Source organism: Coregonus clupeaformis, unplaced genomic scaffold (genome assembly GCF_020615455.1).
Source record: "Coregonus clupeaformis isolate EN_2021a unplaced genomic scaffold, ASM2061545v1 scaf0358, whole genome shotgun sequence".
Taxonomy (NCBI): Eukaryota; Metazoa; Chordata; class Actinopteri; order Salmoniformes; family Salmonidae; genus Coregonus; species Coregonus clupeaformis.
Window position 1 is genome coordinate 157,300 of NW_025533813.1, and position 15,000 is coordinate 172,299.

The 15,000-nt window shown below is 41.8% G+C and overlaps 1 protein-coding gene across 1 annotated transcript in view; it reads right to left on the bottom strand.

Annotated features, from left to right (window-relative positions):
* Positions 1–1,023, bottom strand: part of LOC123484558 (zinc finger protein 91-like) — a 42,114-nt gene extending 41,091 nt beyond the window's left edge. Inside the window, exon 1 of the mRNA XM_045215042.1 lies at positions 1,011–1,023. Within this exon, the coding sequence (XP_045070977.1) occupies positions 1,011–1,023 (13 nt within the window). The remainder of the gene's footprint in view (positions 1–1,010) is intronic.
* Between the last annotated feature and the right edge of the window lie 13,977 nt (positions 1,024–15,000).

The following is a 15,000-nucleotide window of genomic DNA, read 5'->3' on the forward strand; positions in this document are numbered from 1 at the left end:
TTCACATACAAACTTTGTAAGATGCATACTTTCAGTTTTTCCCGAACTCACCGCACTCGCGCAAAAGGAGGAAGCTTGCACTGCTCGTGCTAGCACATGTGCAGACAAAATATTTACGTGTCCGAAATAATTTGAAAGATTGCTCAGAAAACCAGGTGTTTTTAACAGCGTTGCTTCGATTGTCACCTTAAGCCAATTAAGATAAGCAAAGTAAGGTGTTTACATGACTAATGCCATACTCGGCCTACTGCTATAACTAGTTTAACGTCAAATTATGAGTGTGCATGTGTTGGATTCTAGCTTGAAATAAACCCATTCATGTTACCATACTAGAACTTATTGATTACTTTCCATGTATAAGGAATGTATATGTTGGGGTCAATGGAGGGTGGATAGGAACTAAGTGTTTGGAAAGTTACTGAGTGAGACAAGGGGGAGTGCAGAAAATTTACATTATGTCGAAACATGTTATTATTAAATATCATGGCTCCTAAGGAGGGAGGCAAAGGGCAACAGTCTGGTTTCAGTCACTGATAAGGTAAGACAGCCGTGGATTAGGGAGGAGTGAGGAATTCATCCTGAGGTCAGGTCAGATGAAGTGAGAAGAAACAGTCATATTTCACACACATATACTTCCACGCCCACAAAGGTTCTAGCATCAGGCAGGGGCATGACTACAACAGTGAGAGGAACCAATTAAGTTCCTGCCTAGCAACAGAGATGTATTGGCTGTCTAGATGTGCAAGGAGTTGACTCCGCCTAGTAGGAGGGTATAAATATACGTGCATGTGTAATCATGTCTTTGTCTTTGCAGCTGTATTAACCAGTGGGTGAAGTAACTTGGTTTGAGCTTTTTCTAGTTGTCTGTGAGTTTTTACTCTGTTTGTCCTGAACAAACAGAGTAAAAACTATCACATGCAAACATACTCATTGTAAAGCACTAGTTATTTTGTTGCTTTGACAAAGTAATTTCTGAAGATTATTATGAATGTGATTAGTAATTAATTTACGTCTGTCCCTCATTTTAAGTTAAACCCTGTTACTCTCGTTTTAATATAGTGAAACTATTCCTTAAAAAAACATGTTTCCAAAATAAATATTGAACATCTAATAGTCAAATCATACAGTAAAAGCAGGTGAGCTGGTTCTACTCTTTTTGTCAATTTACTGCTGTTTTGTGGTGGAAAACTGAGCAAGTCAACCCTTTTACCCATACATAGACATCCTAGAAATGTTTTAACAATTACTTTTTTTTGTGACGATTGTATTCAATTGCCGCTCCGTTTCACAAAACAACCTTCCATTACTCCTGTCACAGGGGGTTTTATGGCTGATTTAAAAGACTATTTTACCCATGTAATCTGGTGGTTTTGTTGTTTTCAGTAGTCCCCTGTTACGGTCAACACTGTTACTTTATTTGGCACATAGGCACTTAGTGTAGTAATATTTTTATTAAATGTCTTGAGAAGGTAAAACATGTTTTTTTTATTACGTTTTTACAGGTATTTTCATCAATATATAATTAATCAATTAATGACTAAATTGCATAAAGATGGCAGAATTCTTATATGATGCCATTGTTTTAGCACTCTCCACTGAGTTTTGAAACTACGGTGCGCGACACTGTTCAATGTTCCAATAAAATCAACACAATCTACTTCTTTGGATTTTCACATTTCCGGTGTCTTGAAGCTAAAATTGGGATCATGTTTACTGTGCTAATGACTAAACCAAAAAACAGTAAAGGAGAGCAATGTACAATACAGTGAACTTAGCAAAACGAGGAATTTGTGGTAAGTACATGCGGGCCGCCATCTTTATGCACCTCCACTATTGTTACAGAAGCAGACTGTAGTCTAATCTACACACCATGGTTCTTACTTAATGAAATCAAATCTCCATCTTCCTTCTCTTCTCCTCCTCCTCCTCCTCTCTCAGTTCCACTCTGCCCCGGTGTTTTCCTGCAGTCGACCAGACCCAGCAGTAAAGCGGTACCGGGAGGTGTTTGACCTGGGGACTCCGGGAGGGTGGAGGGGAATGGGCTAGCTTTGTCCTGTTGGCCACAATAAATATTAAACAGTTTATCATTAAACCAAATATTTCATTAATTTAGTCTACACCTCTGATTGATTTGGGTGCATCCCTAGAATATCTCATTTTTCCTGAAATGTTCAATCATTCACTACTTCCCACAAATCTAATAGCATTGGGTTGGTGGAGGCATGGGCTAGTCAGAGTTTCCACCATATTTCTTATACCAGTCATTTCCTTTCAAAACAGAGAGGAAGAGGCGACTTGTGGCTTATTTGATTGAAAATACATTTCGTAATGATTAGGTTGTTACGAGTGTACTGATAAAAGTAGGACACGTGACATGACAGAAACTTTGAGAAAAACACTAGTGCCAGGTCGACACTAGTTACCACAGCCACAAATTCCTAAACCACACCTATTTCAACAATTTACTTTCTTAAAATGTAATATTAAACCTAACCTTAACCACACTGCTAACCTTATACCTGACCCTAACCTTAAAAAAAAAGCACATTTCTGTTACATTAATTTATATGATCTATATTTTTGACTTTGTGGCTGTGGTAACTACTGCCTTCCATTTTTCCAGCAATTGGGGTTAAGTTGGTCAAAGGCACATTGACAGATTTTTCACCTAGTCGGCTCGGGTTACTGGCCCAACGCTCTAAACCACTAGGCTTCCTGCCGCCCCTATTCCAGGTACAGAGTAAAGTAGGGGAGGATGGTAGGAATGGACAGAAGAGAGGAGGCCATCCTTACAAGGCTAAGGGTGGGACACAGCCAGCTGAATAAGTCATTAAATGTGATAGGAAATCATCCAACAGGAAGGTGTGATTACTGCCAGGAAACAGAGACAGTGGAGCATGTACTGATACAGTGTGGGCAGTATGATAGGGAAAGAGAGAGACTGATACAGTATGAGGGACAATGGGGTACAGGAATTGAGATTGATAAGCATACTGTGTAGAGCATGGTTAGATACAGTCTCAAATATTTACATTTTTTAAGAGAAACAAGGCTGTCATATAGGATTTAGTTCCTCGCTCCTTGTCTCTGGCCCACACTCCATTACAGTAGGTGGCGTAATGCACCATAACTTTCGATGACAACCGCCGATACATCCCACAGAAGATGGTGTATTTCATTGCGAGTGGCCACTTCCGTGTATCTGGTCATATAATGGATAATCTGATTTTCAAATCAGTGGAGGTGAACAAGTACACACTTTGGGAGGAAGGAGAGATCATTAAGTACTAGACACAGATTCCTACCCATGATATAGTAGTAGGTTACCTTGCTGAAGGAAAAAAATCCCATCAAGTTTTACAGTCTTTTTTTTGTCCAGCCATTAACTCGAAACAGATGAATGTGGAGGATCAAATTTACATTTTAGTCATTTAGCAGACGCTCTTATCCAGAGCGACTTACAGTTAGTGAGTGCATACATTTTCATACTGCCCCCCCGGTGGGAAACGAACCCACAGCCCTGGCGTTGCAAGCGCCATGCTCTACCAACTGAGCTACAGGGGACAAATATTATAAAAACTAGGCCTGTACATTTTATACAGCAGGCCTATAATGTTAAAAGGAAACCCGACCTACCGGATCCATTGGGAAAGCTATTATTGTTTCTTCATCAGACATTCTGGCTCACACTGGTCATGCAATAGCAAAATACACAGCTATCTCGATTTAAGAGCTCGTTGCAGAGATATTAGAGAAAGGAGGATCTAGGAATCCCATTCGGCAATGAATGGAGGAACGTATAACGCCTCACCCAGTAGACTGTCGGACATTCGCGTTCACGTTGTCAAGTTGGGTCACGCGGGTGCCAAACGAATCGTCACGCAATCCCTTCTCAGAGTCTGGGTATGAGTCTAGAAACCTGCATCTTTTCCTCCACACTAGATAATGTCACGATTCCAACGCTATACGATATTACAGAGAACAAGTAAATTATCTCACGTATAGGAAAATATTTGCAATGACGAAATTCGTCTCCTTCTTCTTCGTTGAGGTTTAACGGCGGTTGCATTACCGCCACCTACTAGACTGGAGTACAACTCCCTTATACTCTGTTTGAAAAATAAAATAAAGTAAAGAAATACCCTACCATCTAACACTAATCACAAATTATTAATAATTAACACCACCCTACTCCACTATTTAAATATATTCATTCCTACCTCATGCCCTCAACCTGAAATGATGGGACATCACCACTTAACACTCCCTGTAACTCTTCTGATGTCTCGCACACCCAAATACCTCTCTGCAGCTGCCACCACAACCTCCATTTTCTTCGATTTACGTTCCATCCCTGCAGTACAATTAATAATCATTGTTATAAATGCTAAAAATCTAATCTTACTGAAACATATAATCACTTGTTGGCCTATCCCTCTGTATTGGTACATATAATAATAATATGCCATTTAGCAGACGCTTTTATCCAAAGCGACTTACAGTCAGGCATGCATACATTTTTGTGTATGGGTGGTCCCAGGGATCGAACCCACTACCTTGGCGTTACAAGCACCGTGCTCTACCAGCTGAGCTACAGAGGACCACATCTACTACTCACCACTCCTCCTCCTTGACCCATCTTCCTCTACTTTCTTCACTGCCTCAGCATACGACAACTTTTTCACTACTCTTACCCTGGAAACCTCAACCTGCCTCTCTCGCACGGGACATTTCTGAACCCCGACCCCATGGGCACCCCTACATTTGGCACATAGCACTACTTTCCCCAATGCTCCATATTCCTTTGTCTCATGCCCTTCTGCACACTTCTCACATCTTGGAACCTCCCTCCTGCATACTGCTGCCACATGCCCATAAGTTTGACACCTGTAACATTGTAATGTATTTGGCACATAAGCTCGTACAGGATAACTGATATATCCTAACTTCACTTTGTCAGGCAAAGACTCAACTTCAAAACTAAAAAGAACAGACAATGACTCTTCTGTTTCCCCACTCTCACCACCCTGTTTGCGTCGCACCAAACGACGAGCATCACAAACACCGGGAATCTTCCCCTTCAGTTGGTCCACTTTTACATTTACTGCTACCCCAGTAATCACTCCTTTCAATGGTGCCCTTTTCTTATTGTTTCCCCCATTTGTGTAAATCTGAGCACCTTCTCCCTCTGACCAACGAAACACAAACAATTATCACTAGACCACTTCTGGTTACCCTCACCGATTCCACTATACACAAAGCTTTTTTCACCCATCTTGAAACCACAAATGGATCAGCCAAAAGGCAAGGGTCCACTTTTTCCAAAAACTTCACTCCTACTGTCATCTTTATCCTGACCCTCTGTGCAAGCCTCGGCCTCTGAGTACTTCACCACACCAACCACCTCCGATACTTCACCCTCATTCCCTTCCATTTCTCCTCCTGTCTTCAGCTCACTCTGCTTACATTTTCTACCATTCTTCTTTAACAAACCTTCTCCCTTTTTTCTGCCATTTTTAACCGACTCAACCTTACAATCTTCCTCCCTCTCTCTCTTAGATCTCCTCTGCCTCTCTTTTTCCCTCCAAGTATACGTCTCCTTATGATAATACTGCACTTCTCCTGACATACATCCGTTTCTTGCTTTCTCAAGGAACGCCATTTATGAGGCTCTCCCATTTGGGCCACAACGACAAAACAAAACATCCAGATCTTCTTCTTCTTCTTCCCTCCTTCTTCAGTGGGCATTAATGGTGGTTGGCATCCAATATCTTGCATTACCGCCACCAACTGGACTATAGTATAAATCCATTATACTTTAGGGACAAGCAGAAATGTATGCAATTACTGTATTTCCCGGGGGAGTGTCATGCTTTTTCAATTTCAGTCAGGGGGAGATTTTTGTAAAAAAAAAAATATTCCAGGGGAGGGTAATGCTAATTGGTATGTTGAATTTGATGTTCCTTTTGATGGCATTTGTAGCGTGGTTCGTTCTGCGTTGTGTACTTTTACTTCTGATGGTTGGATCATTTTTATTCGACCTGCACACGAAGAGACAACACACAATATGTCAGCCCTTGGTGCAGTCACAGCTCTCAGGCACATAGAAACTCACTCAAACACTGTCCCAAATACTCACGAGTTACAATAGGTACCCTAATTAGCAAGCTCGTGAAAGTTGTTAACATAAATCGTTTATATTGTCCACATAGTAACAAAACCTATAGTTGCGTAACAGCACTTTGTGTAACTTTACCACAGTTTTATATTGACCAATTACGGAGCCAAGGACAGCATACCTTGCTAGTTGAAGGTCAGGCAAAAGAGAATAATAAGAGGGTACGTAAGTACAGATAACCCGCGATGGACCAAACCAAAATATACCAAACTTTTACAATTAGGTATATTTACAATATAGATATCAAAAAAATATTGTACACCGAAAAATAACATTAGCTATGCAGCTGTAATTAAATAAAGAAAACATATTGAATTATTATTATTACTAAATTATTAACATCCCCTCTTGATCTGGCCTACTTGAACTGGTCCTTGTGTGCAATTTGGTGCATAATCTAGGGGAACAACATAACACTACTACACATAGAAGGCCCTTCTTGCCTTGTCTCTCAGAACGTTCACAGCTTTGTGGAAGTTACCTGTGGCACTGATGTTTCGGCCAAGGTATGTATCGTTTTTTTTGTGCTCTAGGGCAACGGTGTCTAGGTGGAATTTGTATTTGTGGTCCTGGAGACTGGACCTTTTTTGGAACACCATCATTTGGTCTTACTGAGATTAACTGTCAGGGCCCAGGTCTGGCACAATCTGTGCAGAAGATCGCTCTATCTCTTCCTCTCAATTAAATTTCAATTCAAGGGCTTTATTGGCATTGGAAACATGTGTTTACATTGCCAAAGCAAGTGAAATAGATAATGAACAAAAGTGAATTAAACATTAAGAAAATGAACAGTAAACATTAAAATGACAAAAGTTCCAAAAGAATAAAGACATTTAAAATGTCATATTATGTGCAAATAGTTGAAGTACAAAACGGAAAATAAATAAACATAAATATGGGTTTTATCTTCTGTGCATTTTATTTAGTTGTTGGCAACCAACTTTAAAGTGCAATACCGCCACCAACTGGACTGGAGTGTGGACCAGAGATAGTGAAGGTCTAAATCCTGCCCAATATTCTCATCTCCCTAAGGAAACGAAATACATCTTTAAATACTACATCCTCTGAAGATTCCCCCAGCAGTTCACTTAATCCTGGCTCTTCAACCCCATTACTCCTTAAAATGAATAACAATCGCTCCCTTTCCCTCACATATTTCTGGCACAATGATCACACCTCCCAGTCTGATATTTCCCCACCAGATTCAATGTACCATTGAGCCTTGTGTGTCCCAGTCTCAACCTTGTGACTACACTTTCCTCCCTTCTCTCTCGGCCTAAGGACCTCCCTGCCTCCACCTTTTCCTGGATCTTATAAAGGCGTCTTCCCTTTCTCTCTCTTACCATTTGATTTTAACCACTGTTCTTATTAACCCCTTGGCTTCTGCTTTACTGATTGGCAATTCCATCTCAACATTACACACGTGCTGATTGTCTAGTCACTTTTACCCCAACCTACATGTACATATTACCAAAATTACCTACCTTGTACCCCTGCACATTGTCTCGGTAAATAGCCTCGTTATTGATATTGTATTGTGTTACTATTTTCCTTAGCAAATTTTTTTCTTACTTTTGAACTCTGCATTGTTGGGAAAGGGCTCGGCATTTACCTGTATGTGCTTGTGATTAAACTTAAACTTAATCCACAGTAATTTTTTTGAAACTATTGATCCTCTGTGGCTAAATTAAGCTCTCTGGTGTATTTTGAACATTGAGCGTGAGCTCCTGTGGTTGGATAAAAAATGTGTCTTGGGCCCAGCCCCTGACTCATAAAATTGACCAGTCACATTTATTTATTTTTCTGTTTATTTGTTTATTTTGTATTAATCAGTTACCCATCAAGGCATGGCCCCCCAGTTACCCAATCTGACAATTGCCACGTCTACTCCCGCTCCCCCTCTCCGACGGTCGACGTCGCCGGTCTACTAACCACCGGTCCTGGCAACCCATCATTATGCACACCTGGCAACCTTCATTACGTACACCTGCGCCTCATCATTAGGCACACCTGGACTTCATCACTTCCCTGATTACTCCCTCTTTATTTAGCCCCTGTTGTCATCAGTCCTTAGGTGTTATTGGTTTTCCTCTCACGTTCAGTACACATTCCATGTTTGTACTTTTGTATCTGTTCAGTATTAAAACTCACTTTCTGCACCTGATTTCTGACTCCCGGTGTATACGTTACAGAATAACACCTCCCAATATGGAAGCAGCAGAAGATTCAACCCTCTTCCAGACAGTTAACGAACAAGGTCATCTACTCCATCAACACCACGACCAGCTGGCAAGACTGGGTACGGCCATGGAGGAGGTCCTCCGCGTTCTCCACCGCCGAGGTTCTCCATACCCCTATCAGAGGTCCTCCAACCACAGGTTGTCACAGTGAGCCAGCCCCCCAGACTACCCAGCCGTCCACCCAGGTCAGCGATGCCCGACTGTCCCTTCCGGAGAAATATGCCACTACTCCATCGAAATGCTGTGGCGTCCTACTCCAGTGCTCCCTCTATTTCGTCTATCAGATGGGAGTCCCCACCACCGAGGGGTCCAAGGTTGCCACAGTCATTTCCCTGCTGACCGGAGGGGCGTTGGAGTGGGCTACTGCCGTCTGGGAGAGAAGAGGAGCCGGGTTCGTATTAGAGGTTAATGTATCTGTTCAGGGCGGTCTTCGACCATCCTCCTGAGGGCAGAGAGGGAGGTGAGTGACTTTTCCAGCTCCGGCAGGGTGCCCAGACCGCTGTGGAGTACGCCCTCACCACACTGTGGCGGCCTCCAGCGGATGGAATGAGCCGGCGCTCCGCACTCTATTCCGCAAGAATGGTCTGCGCAAGAAGGTCCAGACGGAGTTGGCATGTCGGGATGACAACATTTCCTTGGATGCTCTCATCTCGATGGCCATCTGTCTGGATAATCTTCTCTGGGAGGTTAGAAGTTTATGTCGCCACTCGCCTCCCTCCTTTGGCTGTCCTGAGGCAGAGCTTGAACCAATGGAGGTAGGGGCCACACACCTCTCCGCGTCGCTGGAGACAGCTGGGGCTCTGTTCCTATTGCGGCCAGGAGGGGCACCAGCTTCAGAGGTGTCCGGTGCGCCCTAACCCAGGGTCCACTAGAGCAGAGGGGCGGCCCGGTAACCTCCCGCTCCGCCTGCCCTGCCGGAAGCTGAGCCCCCGGTTTGTGGGGCCATTCAAAGTCCTAAGGGGGATCAATGAGGCTACTTACCGATTACAGCTCCCCACTAACTGCTGTATCTCAACCTCTTTTCACGTTTCCCTCCTCAGGCCGGTGGTTCCTGGTCCCCTGGCTGATGCCGTCCCCCTCTGCCTCCCCTGGACATCGAGGGAAGCCCCGCCTAAGCAGTCAGATCCCTCCTGGACTCCCGACGTCATGGGGGTTGGCTCCAGTACCTAGTGGACTGTGAGGGGTACGGTCCGGAGGAGCGGTTTAGGTTCCGGTAGACGACATTAAAGATCACAACATCATCCCAGTTCCGGACCGGCCCGCTCCTCACCCTCGGGGCCATCCTTCTGGCCGGCGTTGTCCTGTGGCTGGAGAGGGGGGGATACTGTCAAGTCTACTCCCGCTCCCCATCTCCGACGCTGGTTGGTTTCTTTATTTTGGGATATTAAAACAACAAAAAAGTTACTGTAAAAAATGACATCACTGCACCATAATAAAACAGTAGAATATGGACTGCACAGTTTTGCATATACTTTTATTTAAAGGGATAGTTCAAGACAAAATCTAAGTAATTCTAATTGAGTAATTATAGTATTTTCAAAAAGCATATTTATTATTTTTTTATATTACATTAAAAGCTGCAGTGCCTATTACCCATGATTGGATTAAATCCCGCCCAATGTCTATTGAGCAGCACTGGGGCTGTTGAATTTCACAGTAGCGTATTGGAAATCCTGGTCCTGTTTCTGGGGCTAAGACGGTGGGACGGTGGAGTACAGAGGCACTTCCTGGTTTCTGTGTTGGATGCTGGCGTAGGTAACGTCATCCTGCTCGTCTGTGATCGGTCTCTGTGCTGCAGTAGGGGCCATGGCCATGCCTGAGACGTTGGCATACACTGGATTATAGTCTCTCTGATGGGGAGAGAGGACAGACAACATGAGGGGTGAAGAATATATATTACCACAGTCATTGAGTCCATCTATACACAGATCACTGTAGTTCTCAGTCAGCTGATTCCAACAGACTCACCTGTCCATTCTCTACTGTGTCTCTCCTGTCTTGTGTGTCAAACGTGGATAATGGAGGCCTTCTTCATGTTTTGTGAATGAATTAATGAATTAATAAATCAATCAACAATCAATCAAGCAATATAAATATTTTCATTGATTATAAAACAGTATGTGAAAAAGGGTAAATTCTTCTCACTCACCTGAACCACATGAACCCAAGGAGACAGATTATGAGAATTAGAACAACAACTATGATTCCTACAATTGGATTCTTCAAAGACTTTGGTTCCCCAACAAATGTAACAGGAGAACGGAGATTCTCGTAGCCTTTTACAGCATACGAGTAGCTGCCTGCATCCTCACTGCTGATTTGGTCTAGGGAGAGGTAGTTATCTTGGGTGTTTGGGTTGGTGAGACGTTGTCTGTTCTTGTACCAGATGTAGGTGGGGTTGGAGTTGTCAGTTAGCGTACAGGTGGTGCTACAGGTCAGTGTCACCTTCCCTTCCTCTGTGGCAGGAGTCTCCTTCACCTGCAAGTCTGAAAAGGGCTAAATGAAGACAAAAGAGCACAATCATCTTCATTTCCACCAATAATATAATGATTTAGACTAGATTATATAATACTGTAATGGCAGAATTACCTGTGACATTCAGAGTTATTCCAGGGAAGCTGTATCTCATTTTACCTCAGTTGTTGTAAATCTAAACTTGTATTCAGCAAAGTCACTCTCTCTCTCAGGTCTGTGATTCTCAGGGTGGAGTTTTAGTCTGTAGTTGGATGGTACTTCAAACGACCTGCATACTCTGGGTCCTGGCTTAGATCAGCAGTAACTCCAGAATCCCATTTGTTGAACCAGGATACTTCTGTGACGTTATGCCAGCTGGGATGTCTATAAGTGCAGGTAACGTCCACTGTTGACCCCTTCAAGGAACAGATACTCTGATGGGTGTAAGTCACATTCAAACAGCTCTGATCATGAACACCTGAAAAAAAAAACGTATCTATCTGATCAATTCCTGAAACGATAATGACACTATTTTCAAGTGTTTTAGATGTATTGGACTGGTTCATTTAAAATGAATAAAGTATATAGACACATACAATGCATTCGGAAAGTATTCAGACCCTTTGACTTTTCCCACATTTTGTTACAGCCTCATTCTAAAATGGATAAAAAAATATATAATCATAAACGGTATAACAAGATAACATACCATCAGCCATTTTCTACCTTTTATATTATACCGTATAATTTCTACTAGTGTTACTATCCAAGAGTTCACAGATTTGTCTGTTTTTCCCCACATGTTCTACTATTGGTCCACAGGCCTTAATGGTTGATACTTAAGATGATTATTATAGGTGAGTCCAGACTACACTGTAGGAGCGAGAAAATCCTCATGGTCTTTTACAGTACAGGAGAAACTGTCTGCAGAGTAACGCCAGACCACTAGAGTATTACAGGAGTATTGTTGGGAAGTAGGGTCATGGAGATGTTGTCCGTTCTTGTAACAGATGTAGGTGGGGTTGGGGTTGTCGGTCAGAAGACAGGTGGTGCTACAGGTCAGTGTTCTCTACTTTTCCTCTGTGGAGGAAGACACCTTCACCTGCAGGTCTAATTGATTCTAATGAATTATTAGAATTAGATATTATATATTACCTGTGACAGTCAGAGTTGTTCCAGGAAGCTGTAACACCATTCTGAATACTGTGTTTTAAATCTGAACTTGTAGTCAGCTGATTCGCTCTCTCTCAGGTCTGTGATTCTCAGGGTGCAGTCTTTCTCTTTAGTCCCAAGGTACTCAGCACGACCTGCATACTCTGGCACTGAGCCCAGGATTTTAGGCGCCTCATTACATTTACATTACATTTTAGTCATTTAGCAGACGCTCTTATCCAGAGCGACTTACATGAGCAATTAGGGTTAAGTGCCTTGCTTAAGGGCACAGACAGATTTTTCACCTAGTCGGCTCGGGGATTAGAACCAGCGACCTTTCGGTTACTGGCACAACGCTCTTCCCACTAAGCTACCTGCCGCCCCATTACATTTATTTTAGATTTACCAGTTTGATTCTGAGACTACATGATTACTTGGATGTTGATATGTGCAGGGCAGTTCCACTGTTGAGCCCTTCATAGCACAGAAACTCTGATGGGCGTAAGTCACGTTGAAACAGTTCTGACACAGAACACCTAAAACAGTAGTAAGCGCATTACTTTATTCAATTAGGTTCTTCAATTATTATTGCACTAAACAAAAATAAACGCAACATACATCAATTTCTACGATTTTACTGAGTTACAGTTCATGTAAAAAAAATCTGTCAATTGAAATAAATGAATTAGGCCCTAATCTATGGATTTCACATGATTGGGAATACAAATATGCATCTGTTGGTCATAGATACCTTTAAAAAAAAGATAGTATCTGGTGTGATACAGCTCCGAACACCCCCACCCACCTCAACATACACCCCCACCCACCTCAACATACACCCCTGAATGATTTGGGTGCATCCCTAGAATATCTCATTTTTCCTCAAATGTTCAATCGTTCATTACTTACCACAAATCTAAGAGCATTGGATTGGTGGAGGCATGGGCTAGATTCCACCATATTTCTTATACCAGTCATTTCCTTTCAAACAGCGAGGAAGAGGCGAAGCAAGAGGGTTAACTGGGCCCAAAATCAGGCTTCTGGCTTATTTTTCAGAATACACATTTTATAACGATTAGCTTGATTGGAGTGTATTTGTAAAAGTAGAACACGTGACATCCCGGCAACTTTGGAAGCAAAAAAAAACACTATATGGGAGTAGTGCCTGGACGTCACAAGTTACCGCAAACGAAGTCATAAATCACGCCCATTTCTACCATTAGTCTTATTAAAATTAGATTTTAACCCTAACCACACTTCTAACTTTATGCCTAACCCTAAATAAATAAAAACACGATATAGACGTTTGACTTCGTGGCTGTGGTAACTAGTTGAAACACGCATATCTGCCCTCTCATTGGCTATAATGGTCCCACCTGATCTTGCCTCTTCCTGATTGCCTTCCATTCTAGAAGACATTTGTTTTCTTTGTTAGAGCGGCCACTTAAGTATCTTTGTCAAAGCGACTTACAGTCATGCGTGCATACATTTTTTTGTGTATGGGTGGTCCCGGGGATCGAACCCACTACCTTGGCGTTACAAGCGCCGTGCTCTACCAGCTGAGCTACAGAGGACTACAAATAATGTATCATGTGTTCGAAATCAGTTAAGGAATGTGAACACTTTGGGAGGAAGAAGAGATAATTAGGTCATAGGCACAGATTCCTAAACATTATATAGTAGTAGGCTACTTTGCTGAAGAAAAAAAAAATCCCAACAAGTTTTACAGTCAATTTTTCTTTTGTCCAGCCGTTTAAACCGAACACAGGAATGTGGAGGTTCAAAGATGATGAAAACTAGGCCTAGACATTTTATACAACACAGCAGGCCTATACTGTTAAAAACAGACTTACCCGATCCATTGTGGAAGCCATTGTTTCTTTGTATGACATGAAATGTTGTAGGCTACAGTACAGTTAGACTACATTGTTGTAGTGTTCAGATAATGACCAGGGAGTTGCCGAGAGAAAAATCGATCAAGGCTCCAATTGATGCGCCCTTAGACCAGAGCAATCAAACATCTATTTAAATATCAAAACATAATTAAGTTAGGACAAATAAACGTCTCATATAGCCTAATATTACTTCATAAAGTTCCTGGATAACATTTTACGTGATCTGTAAAAGTCGAGTAATGTCAAGAAAACGTTCAACAACACCCCATTTCACTAAGAATCCTGTTGTCTGCTATCGTCTACTTTAACCTGACAGCCACTTGGAACACATGCGCAAAAAATTGAGAATCTCAACAGCCTTATCTCTCTGGGAATTACTGGTTCCGGTCTTTCGCTGCTGCTATTATGGCAGCTGTTTTAGACTACCAGCGCGGATAGGACAAAGAGCTATTTATGCAAGTCTTTGCAATGGTTGCAGAAGTAATTCTCCGGTCAAAAAATAAACGTAAATCCAGTGGTGGACAAAGTACCCAATTGTCATACTTGAGTATAAGTAAAGATACCATAATAGAAAATGACTCAAGTAAAAGTGAAAGCCACCTAGTAAAATGTTACTTGAGTAAAAGTCTAAAAGTATTTGGTTTTAAATATACTTAAGTATCAAAAGTAAATGTAATTGCTCAAATATACTTAATTATTAAAAGTAAAAGTATGAATAATTAAAATGTCTTTATACTAAACAAATGTACGGATAGGCAGGGGCACACTCCAACACTAAGACATCATGTACAAACAAAACATTTGTGTTTAGTGAGTCCGCCAGATTAGAGGCAGTAGGGATGACTAGGGATATTCTCTTGATAAGTGTGTGAATTGAAACATTTTCTATCCTGCTAAGCATTCAAAATGTAACGAGTACTTTTGGGTGTCAGGGAAAATGTATGGAGTAAAAAGTACATCATTTTATTTAGGAATGTAGTGAAGTAAAAGTAAAAGTTGTCAAATATATAAATAGTTAAGTAAAGAACAGATACACAAAAAAAACTACTTAAGTCGTACTTTAAAGTATTTTTATTTAAGT